The following is a 21402-nucleotide window of genomic DNA, read 5'->3' as shown; positions in this document are numbered from 1 at the left end:
CAACTTCCTTGAATTTTGGGTATGTTATTCTCCCTTATTATACTGGCTACAACATTTCATAGCCATCATTATTATCAATGAAATAGAGGCCAGACACCAAATATTTCAAGCATGATATATACGACAACTAATTAGACCATGATTGTGATGAGTTGAAAAACACCAACAACTTTAAGTTATGTCTTAATCTGAATCAACTACTTCAATAGTGGTCACTCCCTATTCAGTTTGTAGAGTAAATGAAGGCAAGACAAGATGCTAATAGAGGCAAACCTGCTGAATAGGTGTGGCCTAATTATACTTTCACATATAGATTTTTCTGGTCTAGATTGGTACCAAAGTCATTTACATGAAGAAAAATTAGTTAAGAATTAGCCTTAGGCAAAGGGTTAAGAAAGCACATTTTTGGAGAGGTTGAGCTATTTGGTAACTTTGACCTGTGTTAATACATCTTTTAGGCACATGCTAACAAATGTTCTATTAAAGTCTTCCCTTTTTAAATTTCTTACCCAACAGCATCCTTGTTCTCTTATTGCAAAGTCTGCTTGAAACATTAAAGAGGGAAGCCTTCAAAATGGTTCATAAACCTATGCTTAGCATGGCTTGTGCAGCCTTATTGTGAGTCAACAACAGCAAGCTAGGGTGATTTTGCAAATTGAATTTTATGAAACCAAACTAGACTTCAAAATTTGAAATATGAGGAGTTTCATTGAATGACCTCCATTCCAAAGCAGGGAAATGTAATGAGGGTTAGTAGACATTTATGAGGAGCATGTGCCATGAGAAATGAAAGCTGTACAGATGTTACAGTAATTAAGTGACACTACCAACCCCCACCAAGGTACAGGCTCTCAGAGTACTCATGGCCTTCCCAAGACACTAATAAATTTACCATGTCAACATTTGTTTCTGCATGACTTCGTTGTGAATAGTTTAATGCTTCTAAATGGTTGTGGTGTTATAAAAATAAATAAGAAGGAGAACAAAATAATCTTACCAAATTTCTAAGAAAAATGTTCATATTACCAAATTTTACGATTTTTTTTTCTTAAATAACTTTTTTTAAAAACCATATCACCTAACTTATCTATTGGTCTATTGAAGGCATATGGAAAAAATGTTTGATTTTTTATAAAGAGACTGAGATTAAAGTTTTTTGCTAAGGGTAATTACTATGCAGATAACTTGCTTCTTTAGGGATAATTAATAGGTTGGAGTTTCTCTGGTAGAGTAGTTTAGCTCCTAACATTTATTAGAACTTTTTCCAAAATAGGTTTAATCTCCTTATATTTAGTCTTGGATTATTTTTTTATTCATGTATTTCTTCCATTTTTTTTCTTTTATTATATATTTTATGTGATGACACATTATTTTAGAATATATTAATAAAAATAAGAATATATTACTAACGTAGAAATAAGAATAATATAAAAGTTTTCATATAATAAACATAAAAAAGATGGGTTGGAGAATAAATACATAAATATCAAATTAAAATTAATTAATATTATTGTGTATTGGGCTTATTAATATAAATTAAATTTTTTATTACGATACTACATATATAATATATTATATAAGATTACAATATAATGTTATGATAATGTACAATTCATTCTACTAATGTAAATATTCATAGTATTTATCGAAACTATTTTTTATAATACTTACAATTTAATTCAAATTTCAAACATAAATTTTATATTTATGATATTACTTTCATATTACCTAAGTATTAATTTTATTAACCCAAAATATATATAATAGTAATAATGATAATATTAACGAACTAAATTCAAATTCATACATTACACTATTAATTATATATTAATTTAATTTTTAATTTATATAAATAATCCCTAACACAACATAATATTAATTAATTTCAATTAATATTAATTTTTTTTATTTTTCAAACAATTTTTTTATTTTTATCATATAAAATTGTTTCACATTTTTTCAATTAATAATATATATATTTTTTATTAATACATTTTCATATCTTTTATAAACTACTCTTAAAATATATTTAAATATTCAATAATTTTATTTTACATTTTTTTTAAATTATTTTTAAGGAAAAATCCAACATTCGTAATTTTGATTAAGTACTAAAAACAACTAAGTATAAAACATGATCATGCTTTATTTTTAAGACGATAGTATTCGTTCAACAAAAAATTATGTAAGATACAAGTGTTTCTTTTGTTAAATGATACAACATTGTGTTGTCTTATTTTACGTCTAATAAAACATTAATATGCTCAGAGACGATACATACATGGTTTTAAGCTAACATCGTACTTCACGAATATGTGTATACGTTGTAGGAGATGTTACTAAGAAATTCTATTCAAATTCAAGTCTCAGTGAAATGATCTCTCAGGTAAAGAGTTAAAATTAATTTCTTCAACAACTTCCTGACACACACATTGTCAACCTTAGAAAGGATATCTATTTCGTATGACTTAGTGTTTTACACAAATTCAAGTATAGGCACATTGTCCAAAAAGAGATAAGTACATTCATCTATCAAGATGTTGCATAAAGAAGAGAAGAACAATTAAAGTTGCATAGAGTGCAATTAATGCGTCTTCTACGTCAAAGCTCATTAGATGCAAGGAAATCATTCAAGTGAGTTGAAGTTGCTCAACGATTAGAAAAGGATTTGCAACAACTATATTCTTCAATGCATACTTGAAGTCATTCACTAAGAACAAAACAATATAAAAGACACACGTTGCAAAGTACTGAAACACTGCTCAAATTTTTGTGTCTTAAAAAGTTTCATAGAAAACATTGTTCGTGTTTAGGGTTTAGGGTTTAGCAAACTAGAAGAAAATGTATAAATTGTGTAAATGTCAAAAGACATTATCCCTCTCTAATGAGAAACTATGTGATTTGTTGATAAATACTTAGATAATTTCTTTATCTTAGCTAGGAGTGACTCTTTGGCAAAGAATACTCGATCATTAACTAAAGAGGGGTTGTTGTTAAAAAAATACTTTTAACGAGTTAGCCACAAGAGACTTTTTTTCTAAAAGAGTACTTGATATTAGCCAAAAGTAGCTAAGTGTGAAAGAATACTTGAATGAGGTTAGCCAAGAGTGACTTCTAATAAATGCAAAAAATTCTTAAATTTCATATCAAATTAGATATGCATAATGAATGGATTAGATGATAAAACATCATAAAAAGAATGCATTTTCCCTCAAAATGTACTTGACTCAAAAGGGGAAGAAGAGAAAAATAAATTGATGAAATCTTGTAAAAAAAGAAGGAAAAAAACAAACAAATAACTGATAAGCAAAATGATCAATCTGCTCAGCGCATGAAACAAAGGCTAAGAGAATTTACTCTAGAGAGCATGAATTGAAAAACCTCAAGAATGTTGAGCGTCAAGGCATGCGTTGAGTGGATTAAGGCCAAAGATGTATCAAATTTATAGAGTTTAGAAGGTTGAGCGAATCCAGAAGGACTGAGCGAAAAGAGTCATTCATGGTGAAGAAATCCCAAATTCGCTTGAGAGAGGCTTGGAGCTAACTTGAGCCAAAAAGGTTTCTTCAAGACTAAGAAAAACTCAAATGCATTAGGCTTGGCTTGAGCGAATCCAAAACCCAAGATTTCTTTATGCTTAAGAAAATATTTTTTTGGGTTTAAGGTTGAAGTGAATCCCTGCAAGATTGAGAAACCTAAAAATTCGTTGAAGCTCGGAAAATGCTTGAAACCAAAAGGTTCCTTCAAAATGAAGAAAGCCAATTCTTTGAGCGAATTGGCCCTGCGCTAATTGAATGTTGAATTTGATGGAGTTCCTCACTAAACTCTATAAATAGAGAGGTCTTGATACTTTACAAGATAGACTGAAACGGAGGCAAATCAAAGGTAGAAGAGAGCCTAAGTTGGCATACAACATACATGGATCCATGTTTGTTGTGCTTAGCCACTCATCTGTCATGAGTAGCTAAACCTATATTGTTGGGATTGGAGAACAATGTAACACATTTTTAATTCATGTTTAAATGCTTATTTTTAAGATTAAGTTCTTTTTATTTAAGTGAATGCTTAATGCTTGATGGTGAGACTCACTATCTATGCCCATGAAAATTGGATGATGTCGAGAGACACGTTCATTTATCTAAAGTCTTTCAAATCAACCAAGTATGCCAATGTCTTGGAACGAAATTGAGTACTTGGCTTGAAATGATTCATCTTAATGCAAAAACAAGATATTGTAAGTCAATGTAATTCAGTATGTTGATTGAGAACTTGACGCAGTCAGTTGTGTCAAATGAATCGGTATCAAAATGTCTTGTATATTTATCTTTCTTCTTATCTTTTTTTACATTACATGTTTTTATTATTTGCACTAATCTAAAAAATGAGAGTCTCTGCTAAAACAAAGTTTGAAAGACCTACTTTTAAACAAGTGAATTTGTTAAACTTAAAATTGCGTCTAACAAGTTTCATCATACGCAATTCTTATTAAAAAAACCCTTTGACAAATCGCATGTTCTATAAAACTATCATCTCATTACACAATATCATACGATACAAACAAAAGGTTGTAAAAAATTATTAAAACTCAATTCAACTCTCCCTTCTTGTATTTTCCATTTCTATAATTATTATTTTTTAATTTTCATTACTTAGTTTCATATATTATATTATTTTATTTTATTATTAAAATTATTTTTAATTTAGTTAATTATTTAAAACCTAATGAAAATATAAAAATATAATTTATCATTATTGTTAATTTTATTTTGTTAATAATTTATTAAATTATTCTTTTGTTAATTTTAAAAGAAATGAAAAAATAGTAGAGAATTCAGTTTTTAAACTTAACTCTTTAGAAAATACATGCACCTGGGTTTAGTTGATAATTTATTTAAAAATATTATTTGAGAACAAATTTCCAAATTTGACACGCAGTTGTCATCTGATAATTTTATACATTCCTGTAAAAAGAAACATAAGAAAGAGACCTGCCCTTGCGTTATGACACATGGGTCCAGACCTTATCTTAAGCCATTACTGTTCACATCAAGATGCAATAAGCTTGAAGGATGCATAACAGACAAAAATGGCCATTAAATATTAACAAAAAAACCCTTCAATTCACAAAGTGAAGAAGAGACAAAGCATAAACCTCAACTATGAATATCTCACTTTTAAAAACCAATTTTATGTTTGTCCTTAGGTTTAGAATCTCCTCTCTCCCAACTAGAACCAAAACCATGGAAGAAGAGTCACATGCCATTTATTTGGTGTGCATTAAATACAAAATGAACAACTTGTCATTTATGTACAAGGTTGGAGCTTCTCAGTTTGAGGAACACAACATGTTTAGTTCACATACAAGGTTAAAGAGGTCAATAGCATCATCACCCCCATACAACGTGTGTTTGCATTGGATTATCTTAATAGTATGAAACTATTTGCCTTAATTATCTTATAAATAAACTATTGTTTTATACATAAATAATTAGTTATTTTATTAAAAGATAAAAAGAAAATCATAGTTTATTATCTTTAATATATTTACTTAACTTGATAGAAATAAATCCAAAACAAACACATTTAGTGGGCACTTGTGGAATCTAACATTTTGATTACATTAAAATAAACCAAGCATGACTCATTCCTACTTTGTCCAAGTCAATAGCACTTAATTAAATGGAACATGCAACTAGGATTCTTACACTTTTCAATTAGCCTATGAAAAATTTAATCTGGTAAGTAGGTTTTCTAGGTTATTACAAATTTAAATGGCTCTGTTCTTTAGACTTTCAATTAATGTAACACCGACATAGAACCTGCAGGGAACTGCATTCTTGTAGAAATGTTGGAGGGGTCATTATTAAATCTGGTTTAGTACAATCTTACAAGTCTTGTATTTATTTCTGATTCTTGAACCCAAGGTTGCCAAGTGCAGATGTAAAAATATCCATAACCATTTAAAAAATAAATTACAAATGTATGAATGGGAGGTTCACACAATGAACATGAAGAAGCAGAATTGACTTGGAGGAAAGAATCAAAATTCTTCAAAAGATTACAAACTGCATCCACAAGGCCAAAATAAGGGAATCTACAAAACTACACAACATGTAAGGCATTTTGACTTTGATTTTATCCTTTTGGTTCAAGGTTTGCAAATCACCACAAAGCAAGGAAGAAGAGCTCTAGGATTGAGCAAGTAAAGCTCCTCAATGTTTGAATATAGACCAACTTTCCCAGCCAATGAATCAAATCCTGTTTGTGCTGCCATTTCCTGAATGTTTTCTAGTGGCCTGTGAACCCTGCCAGCAATTACTCTGCACACTATGAGTGCTTTTCTCAGTGATGGTTCATCGTCAAAAATCTCTATGGACTCAAAAGCCCTTCCACTTGTGGATGTTGTGAAGACTCCAATGCCACCCTTGAGCTCTTTCTTTGCTGAAAAGCCATTCCTTATGATTCTGCAAACACAGCACTTTTCTGATAGGCAGAGACTAGAAGAGCCATTAAGGCCTAGAGAGCATGCCACAGTAGTGCCATAAAACCTCAAAAGCTCATTTCCATCAGCCAGACATCTTGGATGCTTCTTCTGGAGCTTGCTGGCTTTGATCTTCACCATCTCCCTGTACTCTTCAAATCTTGCAAGAGTCTTTTGCATGTTGTGCACCTTCAAAACTCGTTCAATTCTACCACACTGGTTTTCAGACTTTAGCCAGCTAGTCCTGCATATGATCTCCACTATTTTCCTTGATGAATCTCCTTCCACAAGTTCAGTCACTGCCAAGTCAAAACTTATTGCTGTTAAACTTCAAAATATATGAATATGATACTATAAAATGTAAAAAGAAAATACAAAAACAGCAACAAACTTGGAGGTCATTAAACACTTCAACCAATTTTGAATTATGTGGGTTGGAGCGAGAGAGAAAGACTTTCTCTTAGACACTTTGATTTTTTAAGGTAAAGCCGCAGGGGAATCCTATCTGAGCATAGTTATAAATTGGAAAGGTAATGGAAAAAGTGAAAACAGTTTTGTTGTCCCAACTGAAAAAGTATGTTGATTTATAAATTAATATTCCTCATCTCAACATAAAAATCTATGTCGATCAGATATAGATGTGGCCAGAAAGTTTGTGGTCAGAAGAATGTTTGAATAATCAACTTGAGGGTCACACAAAAATTGAAAAAAAAAGAAAAAGGCAATGCTATAGTGAAGGTTACAAGCACATGATATACATGTAGGAGGATAGAGCGTGGACCTTCAACATGAAGATAGAAACCAACCATGAAACCAAACAAGATTAACATAAATATTTGGGTAGGAAAAATAAAAGAGAAAACAATGTTGTTACCAGCATGCTTAGACAGATGATGAGCTTCAGCAGCATCCCATTTGTTGAATTGCTCTCCACATTTGTGGCAAGTGACAGTTGAAGACCCGTTAGAATCTGTCTCATGAGACAACCTAGTGCTAGGTTGAAGCCCAGGAGGACCAGACCCTTCTTTATCTGATAAGAGGAAAGGAGATTTCCTTGGAGGAGTGGATGAGGTCCTAAAAGAAGGATTAAAGTAGTGCATTGTAGGGTGCCCTCCAGGGCCAGGAGTCCCTGGCCTCAAAGTCCCCACAAAAGTTGAACCACCACTACCTCCACCAGCATTGCTGCCACCACTGCCAACCCCTTCTTGGAAGCCTCCATACCCAGTTATCTTCAGCTCACACCTTGAGTTGCTTAAAATCACCTCATGAGTTATGGGGTTGAGGAACTCACTGCTCCCTATGGATCTTGGACTGCAACTTGGTGGCTTATCAAGATGCCTCTTGCTTCCATGGATAACATCCTTGAGATTTGCTATGGACCTAGAACACCCTGACCTCCCTGCTCTCTTGGTCAAGATTGTGCTCAAGTGCTTCCTTGTTTTGGGGTCATGAACATCAGATGGTTCAGATTTGCAGTGTAAAGACTTCTTCAGAGAGAACCAAACTGTTGGCATATTATCCTTAATGCTTCCCTTTGTCTTCTTCTTTTCTTCCTTCTCCATACACTCCAACTAGACTCCCCTAAATTTCTGCGCTCTTGAACTTAACTACCTCACAATGCTCATTCTCAAAAGGCTCTATCTCCATGTTCCCCTTTTCCACCTTTCCCTTCCTTTTCCTAAGTGAAAGCTGAGAGAAAGAAAAAAAATCTCAAAAAGACATCAACTTCAGCTTCTTTCTGGCTAAAGCAAACAACCCCTTTTCTTCTTTCCAGAAAATCCCTTCACTTTCCAAGAAACAAACTCAACCCAACTAAAAACAACACTACCTAAGAGGAAAACATGTTTCGAAAGAGAGATGAAAAGGAAGAAAATTCAAAAGACTACACCAAACTATGTTATCAAACACCTTGAAAACTCTCAAGTACAGGTGTTACCATGAAGAGATTAGTGTGAGGGAAGTTCTGATTCATCATACGGAATGAGTTAGGGAAGTTGCATAGGATGGTGTCCGTGACCCCATCAGAGAGCAAATGAGACAAAAGGGTCTCAAATCCAAAGGATGATAAAACATGAATAAGAGCATTAGTTGAAACACGGGTGTTTGAAAAACATAACAAGAATCTTTGGCCCTTGGATATGGGATTTCGGAACATGACAACTAACTTGGACAAACTAGTTACTGTACCACCATTAAATGTGAGTTACTCAAATGGTACCTTTTCTTTTTGGGTAATGAAAATTTCAGAACCCATAATTTTTATACAACCTAAACCAATATTATTATATTAAAAAAAATTATATTATTTAATTATAAATTTCTCTTTTATTATATACATTTATATATAAATTTATCACATTAAAAATTTATTAAATTTTAAGGATTGTCAAAGTATGATTTCTTTTTTTTTTTATATTGTATGACAGAGAAAAAAATGTAGTTGTGATTTGAGTTTAATTTTGTTATTCAAATAAACATGCTAAAATCATTTTAGAGGAAATTGCCTCAAGTAAACTTATTTATATCAGTAACATAAATACATTTAAGTACGGAAGTTAACGGTGAGGCTAATGAGAAGAAAGAAAATGGGGAGAAGAACAAAAAGTTATTTTGTTTGGTTAAAAATAAAGAGAAAGAGGGTGGAAACAAATAACTCTTCAGAGATAAATTGTTTTAAAATATACACAATCTTAAGCTGAAACAAATTTGTACACTAAAAAAAGTAAAGGAAAACAAAAATTTGGTATCCCAAATTGAAGAGAAAAAAATGCAGTACTTGAAATAATTAAGTGCTTTATGTTTTTTGTGGAACAAATTAAGTGTCCCTTTTAATAAATACTATGGCTATGCTGTCAGCACATGAAGGCATAGTGATAACTTTTATTTTATGAGGAAGATTACTAACACAAAATAATGCCACATGCAATCAAGTTCCAAAGGAAGGACCACTCAAGTGTTTGTTTTACTTTACCCATTTTTGTATATTCTAAACCATGGAATTATTTGGGTTTCTTTTGGAGGAATTAAATATTGGATTTAACATAAGAGGAGAATATACATTTTGTCCCTAACTCTCATCCCTTCACCTTGAATAAATAATTAAACTATTCTAATCAAACATAATGTATCTATTTTCTTTTTAATATTTAAAATGGGTAATTTCTTTTTAATATATAATTTTTTAATAGAATTAAATATGTTTTTAATCTTTATACTATAACAAATTTTTATTTTTTTTCATAATCCAAATTTTAGATCATCGAATACTAATAATATGTAAATGATTGACATAAATTTTTCTACATATATAATTGATTCAATTTAATGTTTTATTTCATCAACTAAAAAAAAATAATTATAGTACATCAGCAATTAAAACAATAACAAATTTTTAAAGAAAACAAACAATTACCAATCATTTAGATATAAAAGGAGACATTCTAATTATTTTCATATTTATAAATAAGAAATAGTTTAAAGTTTGAATTAATATGAAAATCAATTTTATATTATATTATAAAAAAAACATATTTAATTTTTTAATACATAGGTAAAATGAGTAATTTTTGTTAATATAATTTATTTTATGTTTTTGAATAATTTTTCACTGATTTAACATGTTTTTACACAGATCAAAAAAATCTAGCATACAAGATTACTTATTACATTAACACATGACAATCATTGCAACATTTATAAAAACATTTCTCACCATATTTAATTAATGTATGAAGTAAGATTTGGACGATAATGTCTAACAACCAAACACTGATTAATATGAAGCATCATGACATTGTGTCAGTGAACTTATCTAAAAGGTTGTCACAAAACATGCCTGAGATTTTCCTCTTTGATGTCTGCAGCTTTTACGTGCTAAGTGCCTTTACTTCTGAAGCACTTTTTCACCTATATGAAGGACCAATCTTTGTGCATCATACAACAATGTTAACCACGGTTTCACCTATTTGCTTAATGGGCTAAACGACATGTACTCAAAAGTACAAGCTTTTTCTTTCGAATTCGCATTCAATTACCTCTTAATTGATATTTCAGGCTTCTAATAATTTTGATTAAAACATTATGACATGTAGGACATACCTCTGCATATTTTTGCTGGCTGTAAAACCTATTTAATGTTATAAAATTAATTTTGGTTCAGATTTGATTTTATAAAATTAAGTTTATAACTATAAAATATTAAAATTTTAAGTCAAGACTTAATTTTCTTAAAGTGAAAACTTTATATTAGAGAACATAACAACGGGTAATAGACGTTGATTAAACAATAATTGTAATTAAATTAATGCATATATATATAATAAGATTTATGTAATTTGTTAGTGGGACTATCCTTTGACCCTATAAATTGATTTTGATTTGTATTGGTCAATGGTTAAAAAAAGAAAACAGACAGCTAATATGCATGCGTTTTCCAGGGTATATCTCCATCAATATTATAGTAGGTCTTTCCTTTTTTTAGGCAAAGGTTAATGCAATATTTAGTATAAAGAAAGGGGTTAAGAAAGAAAAGAAAAGAGGTCTATGTTTAGTTTTTCCGTTTGCTTCTTTTTATTTATGTACAAATTTAACTATACTTTGATTTTTTTAAAGCATATGTTTGTACACTTATATTTGTTTTGAAACCAAAATTTGAATAGAAAATTAAAGAGTTAAATATGTTTTTCCTTCTATATTTAAATAAAAAATTATTTTTTATTTTTAATTAAAATGTTAGATTTTTAGCAATTGGTAATAAAGAAATTATTGGAATTAGAATAATAAAAAGATTTTAATATAAATTATGATATTAGAATATTTTATGTTAGATTCTTCGTTAATATGGACTATATAATATTATAATATATTTTACGTTGAAAATTTATTTGTTATAAAAAAATTAAAAGAACACTAATAAATACTTATCCTAATAATTTATCTATTAAAAGTATTCATGAATTCTAAAGTTTACTTATGATAAAAATTAATTTTATATTATAGTATATAGACGGAAAACATATTTAATTTAAAAAAATTAAATCAAAGTATGCATTAAATATTCGAAAATTGAAATACATAAAATTAACTTTAAACAATAAACTAAAAAAATGGGAAAAAGTCACGGAATAATTGAAAATTTTAGTTTTTTTTTTTTTTTTTTGATTTGAGGTGGATAAGATGTCATCTACATTCAAATTATCATATGTTCTCAAATAACCATAATAGTGTTGTTGGATTGTCACTACAATATCTCGTTCAGATAAAGTGGTTTCTATTTGTAAAACCATGGATGATTAGGATCTAGCTAGCCTCACTCATTGTTTTTATTTTATTTCTCAAACTTTTCTCTCTTGGAGACATGAATGTGACTCCTACTTCTTACCCTAAATTTGGGGATTAGTGGGGTATAATTATGAACCCAAACATGAAAAAGCACAAAAAGCCCTTGAAAAATATGAGAGCTCATTATTATGTTTGACCACAACAATTATTTTAACAAGTTGAGAAAATCAAAGAGGTGGTGAAAGAGATGCAAGATATGAGTTTTGAAGGGTTAAAATAAAAATGATTCTGCATAAGCAAGGTAATAACTTTTTCTGATTCTGAGAGTGCTTGATTTGTTGTCGTGATGCTGCTTGTAATGGATTAGGCAAAAGATGACAAAGTGAGTTGTGGTTGGAAGAAAACTACAAGGACGGTTAAGACAAAGGCAAGAATATATAAATTAAGTGTGTGAATGTGAATTGAAATTACAGAGAAAAGCTAAGGCATGAAGTGAAAAATGGGGCAGTATCATACAGAGTGTCACAGATGATTGTTTGGGCATGTGGTGGTGCAACCCACCATTCAATTCATTGATTAAATGCAAGCACATGCTACACAATCCCACTTTTGCCTCTGGACCATCTGTGCTTCAATTCAAAACATAACATACATATATATATATATATATATATATATATATATAATAATGTTATAAAACTTCATTTCTAGATTAATTCGTTTCCACAAAAAAAAACATTTTATAAAAAGAAAATTGTTTATTTATCTATAAATTAATTTTATTTATAATACATCCTTGACCGAGCTAACCGAGTCTAGCACGTTCGTGCAGGCCGACCGACACACCTAAATCATTAATGCTCAAATCAATATCAGTAAAGCTAAACTATCATTAAGAACTAGGTAATACGTCCCTAAACGTGATCCACTATGCCTTCTAAAGGTACTTCCATTCGGCATCCACTTAAGATAGAGCGATCAAGATCTGAAGGAGTAGCGTTAAGCAAGGAGCAAACTGAAGTTTCAGTATGCTGTCCGATAAGAAGGAAGTAGACGAAATCAGCCAATGATTCTTTAGGTCTCATTCTCCTAACAGGAACAACATTAAGTATCCACATAACGACTCAATAATAGATTACATTAATTTTCCATCAACTTTTATTAAAATAGATTATAATATTTTATTCAAAAATAAATTTAATATTAATTTATTTTTTATAAAATGAGTTGCTTATTTTATAAGTATCTCACTAATATAATATAAATTAATTTTATTTTTAGTTGATCTAATATATCCAACAGATATAATAACATTTTACTCTGTTAAGCTAATGACTTGTTAAAATTAGTTATCTACTGCTATACCCAAATATGTCAATGAAATTATATGTATTAGAGTTCTCTGTTTGGAAACAAAATAGTCATTAACTTTCTGACTTCTAAGATATACATGCTTATAGGGGTAAAAAAAATCTATATGATCAAAAACAATTTACCAAGTCTTTTGAATTTTAAAAAAATTTATAGCACCTTATATAATTTCTAATATACACAACGTTTATTTATATAATATGATTTAATATTTTATTTGTTGTATAATTTGTAATACACTTTTTCATGAAGTTTGGCAATTTTAACATAATTTTCTATGATAATCAATCTTTCAAGATCTTTCAAGGTTTTGAGTTACTTATTGAAACATTAACATGTCATATCTGACTTTGTTTTCGACTGAAAATTGTGTCCCCATTGAAGCCCAGTTGTGATCATCCATGGCCTTATCAAGATATAAATGTGAATATAAAGTGCCAATTGTGACATTCAGATATTCAGTTCCTTATTTTGTGTTACAATTTTGTCTCTCTTTTTATGGATTATATCAAATTAAATATTTGTCTTGTGTGTCACTCACAAGTACAGATATTGTTGCAATTATTTTAGTATCTACTTTGCTAAAAACAAAATATTTTAATACATTAAAGAACAAATCATAAAAAATAAATATGACATGGTACACATTAAAATTATACTTCATATTCAGAATAGCTATATTTATATTTTCTATATGGAAGCTGACAAAAAAATATGGAATATAATATTTTAAAGTATATTATTTTTTATAAGATACTACTTGGGCATTCTGTGTACACATAATAATAAAAAATAGTTAATATAACTAAAAATTCAGGTGACATAATAATTAGGTTTGATAACTAACTTATTTATTCCTGTGTTGACTTTTTTATAATTTTTTATTTATTTTGAATGTTTTATTGTCTTTTGTTAAATTTATTATGATGATACTATTATACGTGTTGTGTTGTTAGTATAATGATTTTGTTAACAATTATTTACACCGTGTACCATTATTATAATAATAATATTATTATTATTATCAATTTGATAAAAAGATATACCAAATTGAAATTTCTTTAAACAATGAGATGAAATTTGAAAAATAATTGTAACGATGGGAAAAAACTATTAAATTTAAAAATTATTATAATTAAAGATAGATGCCAAAAATATTAAAAAATAAAATCAGAACAAGATGTAAAAAGAATTACAGAATGAATACCCTTTCTTAATTGTTATCATTTATAATCTATAATTTATAATAAAGAGAAGTTCTCTTTGTAATTTTTAAAAAATATTTTTTATTCTATTTTATTGATTTCATTATTTAAAAAATAATTACATATAATAAATAATAACCATTTTTAAGTACTATGTAATTCTAATATTATAAAAATTAATAAAAATATTTATTCTATAATTACTATTTTATAATAAATTTTTTTAGTAATTATTATAATATCTAATTTTTAAATTTTATTATTATGATAAAAAAATGGAAACACATAAAATAGTATAATTTTGAATCCCTGATTTTAAAATGAGATGGTTTCTATATTTATTTCGCTCTTTGGCTCTTCTTTTACATAATCAATCACTTATTTCCCTCATTTGGTAATACATATATAAAACTTTTAAAAACTCACTTTTGTCTTAATATTGAAAAAAAGATGTAGTAAATAAATGGCAATAAGCCATTGTCCAAAAGAAATCAAAGAATTTTATTTTGGGCAAATTCTATCTGCACTCAACCTTTTCTAAGTTACAGCCTACACATTTTTAAATTTTCAGAATGATCTTCATTCCAAAAATGAAAATCTGGAATTGAAAAAATACATTTTCTGCGTAAATTTAAAATGGATTATTGGGTTCCAAAAATTAAAATTCGAAATAGAATTTGAAAAAAAATCAAAATTCCTTTTTAGAAAAATAATTTTGAATTGAAAAAAGATGTAGTAGATGGCAATAAGCCGTTGTCTAAAACAAAATCAAAGATTTGTTTTTGGAAAATTCTATCTGTACTCAACCTTTTCTAAATTACACCCTATTTTTAAAATGATCTTCATTCCAGAGATGAAAATCTGAAATTAGAAAAAATACATTTTTTTTAAAAATTTGAAATAGATTATTTGGTTACAAAAATTAAAATCCGAAATAGAATTCAAAAATCAAAATTCCATTTTAAAAAATAATTTTAAAATGTAAAAAATGTCTTATGAAAAAAAAACCTAAAACTATATTTTGAAAAAAAAAATCTGGAATGCATTTTTAATCATATTCACTTTTTATTTGAGAACATTTTTATTATTTCACATAAAAAATTTAAGGACATTTATATTATTTCACATATAAAAATCGAATATGATAAGGTGTCGGAAGTAATTGCCTTGTTTTTGTTTATGGGTACAGAGAGAAAAAACAACATCAATCCAATTTAAAAGCTCAATTCAACCATGACTATGGATTATAGGCTTTTTCTTCCTCTATCCATTTTTTTTTCTGTACTCTTATAGAATATGCAAATTTTAAAAATATCTTTATTTTAAATTGAGCAATATAGAAGTTTGTAAATTGCATTCTACAATTTAAAATTTAAAATTTTGGTACTGTATAAAAGATTTAAATAATACAATACAATCCAATTTTTTTTCTTTTTCATTGACTAATCTGAAACTATTTTTTTTTATGTAAACTTGTTCAATAACATGTTCGGAAACAATGTTCATCAACATAACCCTTGCATCTGGATTACAATTATGTGGATCTTTTGTGATATTTTATGATGCTTGTGTTGCATGTTTTCTTTACAACTCCAAAAGATAATGCATTATTTTATCTTTACAGTCAAATACTTGGCTCACTATTGCTTTTTCTTATCATTTTCTGTTTTTCATGAAAACATGTCTTTTCAATCTCTTTATCGGCAATAAGGAATTAATAAATGTGAATCATTTCAGGGATGGTTCAATTTGTATAAAAAAAATTCAAGTCAACTCACTTAATTGGACCCTGAGATCCCATCTAAAAGAACAAACCCCTGAAAAAAAAAACATCAACAAATCATCCTCATACAGACCAAAAAGTCAAGACACCAATCAAAAAAGGAGAAAAGCGTAGCATGAGACTTGACAGTGAACTCACGATCAAGCCTTTAATTGAACAAAGACAAAAACTTCTGAAACGTCAGTCACACCCATATTAAAAATTACATTGTTCATATGGTTCCACAACTCACTTGCCACTATACACATGTGCTTTCATTAATAATGTATGGTTTGTGATCTTTAGTTCAAATGTACCGGTCACTAGAATGAAAATATTTTACATCTTTACTTCCATCCCATTTTTCTCTATATATTTTTATTACATCATTTTCTTTTAAAATTAATACTTCTCATGAAAAAAAACAAAAAAGAGGAGATTAGACAAAATTTATGTGAGAAAAAAAACCCTCCTAAAAATAGCCTAAACATTCGGTAAATTCCCTATCTAGCACCATTTACACTTTTATTTCCCTAACTAGCACCCTTTTGTTTTTATTTCCCTATCTAGCACCCTTTGGTTTTTATTTCCCTATCTAGCACCCTTTTATTTTTTATTTCCCTATCTAGCACCATTTCAAAAATAAATTAATTTTTTTTTATAATTTTAATTTTGAATGCATTAAAAAATAAATATTTGTAATGTTTAAAATAGTTAGAAATATAATTAATGAATAAAGAAATGTATTTTTACAAAATAAAAATAAAAAACTAATAAATTTAAAATGTTCAGTTTAAAAATTATTTTTTTAAGAATGAATAAAATAAAAAAATTAAACTCTACAACAACATAAAAGTTGAATATATAAACATAAATTAGTATTTATTTTTATTATTATTGATGATGTAATTATGTTAATTTTAAGTAAAAAATACAGGACATAATTATAAAAAACAAAGTTAAATAAGGACTGATATGGACATAAAAGAACAACATGATCGGAAAAAAAATGTTCATATTGTCAAACACTAAGACACACATAAAGAATATGTCCCAATATTACTGGATTGTGCACTTCTTGTCATTAATTATGTTTCATTTCATACAAACTATTTAATGTACCATTGAAGAAAATATTAAATGAATTATCATCTTTCATTTATTTTCATTTTTATGATCAACATATACTTATTTAGCATCGCCTTATATCTCTTATATTTATCTTATTTGGATTTATTTTTATATCTTTTATCTTTATCTTAATTTGTTTTGCCTTTATTTTATATCTTTTATGTTTTTAGTTATTATTTTTTTTCTACCATTATTTTTTTTTTATTGTTGCTGTTTTTAGTTTCTAGACTCTTTTTTTTCATTTTTTGCTTCTTATTTTTTTAAACATTAAGTGTAACATTTGCATTAGTTTTTTTTTTATGATTTTCCATTTAGGGTAGACACTTCAATATTACTTGTGTATCCACTATTAATTAATACTAATTGACTTTGATTTTTTTGTAATTATGTCATGTATTTTTTTGTAATTATGTCAATAATAATAAAAATAAATAGTAATTTATGTTTATAGATTCAACTTTGTAGGGTTTAATTTTTTATTTTCTTCATTCTTAAAAAAATTAATTTTAAACTAAACATTTTAATTTAATTTAATTTATTTTATAAAAACTCATTTGTTTATTCATTAATTATATTTCTAACTATTTTAAACATTAAAAATATTTATTTTTTAATGCATTCAAAATTAAAATTATCAAAAAATAAATAAATTATTATTTATTGATTTATTTTTGAAATGGTGCTAGATAGGGAAATAAAAAATAAAAGAGTGCTAGATAGGGAAATAAAAACAAAAGGGTGTTAGATAGGGAAATAAAAACAAAAGGGTGCTAATTAGGGAAATAAAAGTCTAAATGGTGCTAGATAGAGAATTTACCCTAAACATTCAGAATTTAAATTAAAAAAAAAAGGTAGAATTTTTTTTTTTTATGGATAACTTCCATAAGACAACAAGAAAAATCATTGAATCTCAACCAATCATATTAATTATCGTTTAAACAGTGATAATAAAATTACATGTGATAATAAAATTACATAATATTAATGGATGTCATTATCATTATTTTTTTTAATTATTAAAAAATCATTTTATTAACTTTCACTTTATCTTTAAAAAGATATCTTATTTCAGTTTAAAAAAAAAATTAAATTAGTTGATCATCTTTTCTTATTAGCCATTGCGACTAATAGAAATGTGAACATATAGAAACCGTGTCAATTGAAATGTTGGAAGTTGAATTCTCTATCGGACTTCTCTCCTGTGATTGTCTCTTCGAAATATACTGAATTTGATGTTTTAAAATATTTTAAAAAAATTAATATATCAAAATAATATATTTTAAAAACATAATAAATGGACAAACCATAGACTTGATCAATAGAAAATTTAGACTGACAATTTTGTAGGAAAGGGTTTCAAGAATGCTGTGCTAAAAATTGGCTGCTATAAAAGTGTGGTAAATGATTCATCCAATGTGTTCATGTATGATTTTCTTATAGCTTATAAAATCACACTTGTAAGGTGACCAACTTAGAATGGAAAAAAATCAATTTCAGAATAACTAATTTAAAAGTGAAAAAAATAATTTCGGTGTAATCATCTGTATATTTATGTAATTTAAAACAAATTTTTAGATCGTATAATTTGAAAATATATTTTAAATTATATAATTATAAATATTAAAATAATAATTTTATATTATATAATTCAAAATATAATATTCAGAATTTTTTATCACTGAATCTAAAGTTTTATGGACAAAATATTATGTAAGGAACTATCATGGAAATATAGGAATAAAGAACTTTTTTTTAATTGAAAGTAGATATTTAAGTCCAATCCACCTATTTAATAAAGGATGTAAAACAAAATTATGCAATTGTTATGCACCCAATATTTTTTAACCTACACCCAATGTCTTTTCTGAGATGATAAAAATTTCCCTTTTAGTTTTTAAATAAAAGTAGGGATACAAGACAAAATGTATTATGTTATGAATTTGGATTTCTATAATACATTTTTTTAATTTAAATTTTTGGAATATATTTATGGATTGGTACTTTGAAAACACTTTTCTGATTTTTTTTTTTTGTTTTCTGAATATTTTTTTCAGAATATATTTTTGAATTTTTTCTAGAATTTTATTTTTGGAATGTAAAAATCTTTTCAGCATTTCTTTTTTCGGAATGTTTTTTTCAATTCCAAATTTCCAATTCTTGAATGATGTGCAGGTTCAAAATCATTGAGTGCAGGAAGCAATTGCCATAAAATTAAACACATATGAGAGCTATTTTAGGCTTAAAGGACCCAAAAATGTAATGAATTTGGCTAAACCTATGATGAATAGTCATCATTCAATGACACGGTGAATTAACCTAAACCAAATGGCAAATAAAACTTAAAAATAAGTTTACTATACATCTAGATCAGAACAGAATCTGAGTTAGTTTTGATTATATTGGTTTTTATCTTTAAAGAAAAAATGTATACTTATTTTCATGAGTATGAAATTTGTGTTATCTTCATTCGATAGTAGATATATCCATACATTGTCTCAAATATTAATTAAGTAATTTTTTTTTAAAAAAAAAGCACTGCAAAAGAACATGGTATTATAAAAAAAATCAACCATAAGGGCACACATTTTGTTTTCTTAATTGCATAAACGTCAAGTAATTATAAAGGACTAAACAATTACACATAATTAAAATTTTATGACAATAACAAAAATCTAGTAGCTTTGCTAATGGGACTGGGAAAATATCTCAAATATTTGAGGGAAAATAACTTATGGTCTTGGGTAGAAGGTGATGTTGTAGTCTCTTATATGAGTTTGTTTGTGACTAATTGGTATCAAATCTCCCTTATGAATCCCTCTCAAAAGACCTCAAATATTTTAGTAAACTTGGAAGATATTAAATGAGTTGAAAAAAAAAGAAAATTTGTGTAGTGAAAGAATAATTTTTAAATAAAACAAACTAAGAACCAAAGAGAAAAGAGAAGATAAGTATTTTTGAAGTCACCTAATAGATTAAAGGTTTAGATGATTGAATACTCAAAATCGATAGTTAAACATTTTTATATTAACAACAATAAAAATATTAAAAATGAGCATAAATGATCAAATGTATACTCTATAAATGATTTAATTCAATAAAATTGAGGTTTATGTTGAGCAAAAGTACACAAAGGAAAAAAAAGTGTAATCAAGATTATGATAAGAGAAAAAATACCTTGGGATTTGAGTGAACTTGGTAGAAATTCTCGTTTGAGAGAAAAATTTGTGTAAAAAAGAGAAAGATTCTTCAAATGAAACAACACCAAAAGACCAAAAAGAATGGTGAAAGGTTACCTAATAAACTAAAAGTAATTTAGTAATTTAAAATGAGGATAGAGCAACTTTTTTTGTCTTTGAGGCATGGACATGCGTGAGGAGGGAGAGGGAGTCATGAGAAACGGAGGGCAACGATGGGGTGGCCGAGAAGCTTGAACTGCACAATGGCAAGGAGGTACACGTAGCAATCACAGATACCACAAGTCAGGGTCTAATGCAACAACTTTTTTCTTCTCAAATTTCCCACATGGTCTCGGTGAGAAGGACATGATCAAGGTTTTTCAGAAGTGGGCAAGAGTGAAGGAAGTGTTTATTTCACGAAGGTTAAACAAGTGGGGGAGGAGATTCGGGTTCGTCAGATTTTTTAAGGTTGGGAATGTAGGACGACTTGAGAATGAGCTTGACCAAATCTACATAGGAAACATGAAGCTCTATGCAAATGTCCCGAGGTATCGAAGAGCTGAGCTAGAACATGGCAGGGAGCTGCAAAGGGAAAGTACGAAACAACATTCAGTGGGTTCTAAAGAGACTAGGAGGCAGGGTTTGGAGGGACTGGAGGCTAATGGGAGGCTGGGAAGAAGGGAGGTTTGGGTGGAAAAAAAAAGGGGAAGAAGTCGTTTGCGGACATAATCAAGGGAGGTACTCAACACCAATGGAAAGGTCCAAGCATAACGACCTACCAACAAGCTCTACCGTGGATGGTGAGTAGTGCTATTGGCCAGTTCAATACAGAGTTGGATTTTGATAAACTAGAAGAGGAGTTTGTGAAAGGTGGTATGGACATGATCAAGCTGAGATATATGGGAGATAATCTAGCCATGCTTACGCCAAGAGAAGGGGAAAACATGGAGGCACTGATCAATCTTAACAAGGAGTGGTTTGAGGGAGTCTTCGATAACA

General features: G+C 28.2%; 1 protein-coding gene across 1 annotated transcript; it reads right to left on the bottom strand.

Annotated features, from left to right (window-relative positions):
• Nucleotides 1-5936: 5936 nt before the first annotated feature.
• Nucleotides 5937-8707, bottom strand: LOC137820315 (uncharacterized). Its single transcript, XM_068624344.1, has 2 exons — nt 7353-8707; nt 5937-6777 (listed from the first exon to the last, which is right to left on the bottom strand). Exons 1-2 carry the CDS (start codon nt 8038-8040, stop codon nt 6146-6148), a joined length of 1320 nt encoding a protein of 439 aa, XP_068480445.1. The 5' UTR covers nt 8041-8707; the 3' UTR covers nt 5937-6145.
• Between the last annotated feature and the right edge of the window lie 12695 nt (nt 8708-21402).

Source organism: Phaseolus vulgaris, chromosome 11, assembly GCF_000499845.2.
Source record: "Phaseolus vulgaris cultivar G19833 chromosome 11, P. vulgaris v2.0, whole genome shotgun sequence".
In the NCBI taxonomy this organism is placed as follows: Eukaryota; Viridiplantae; Streptophyta; class Magnoliopsida; order Fabales; family Fabaceae; genus Phaseolus; species Phaseolus vulgaris.
Note: the sequence above shows the minus strand (reverse complement) of the source record. Positions and strands in the feature narration are given on the sequence as shown.

What these genes read in the sequence shown, in the direction of transcription:
- LOC137820315 (XM_068624344.1), bottom strand. Translation starts at nt 8,040, where the DNA reads ATGGAGAAGGAAGAAAAGAAGAAGACAAAGGGAAGCATTAAGGATAAT. An exon ending in TCATCTGTCTAAGCATGCTG is followed by an intron (nt 6,778 to 7,352) that starts GTAACAACATTG and finishes TTGACTTGGCAG; the next exon opens with TGACTGAACTTGTGGAAGGA.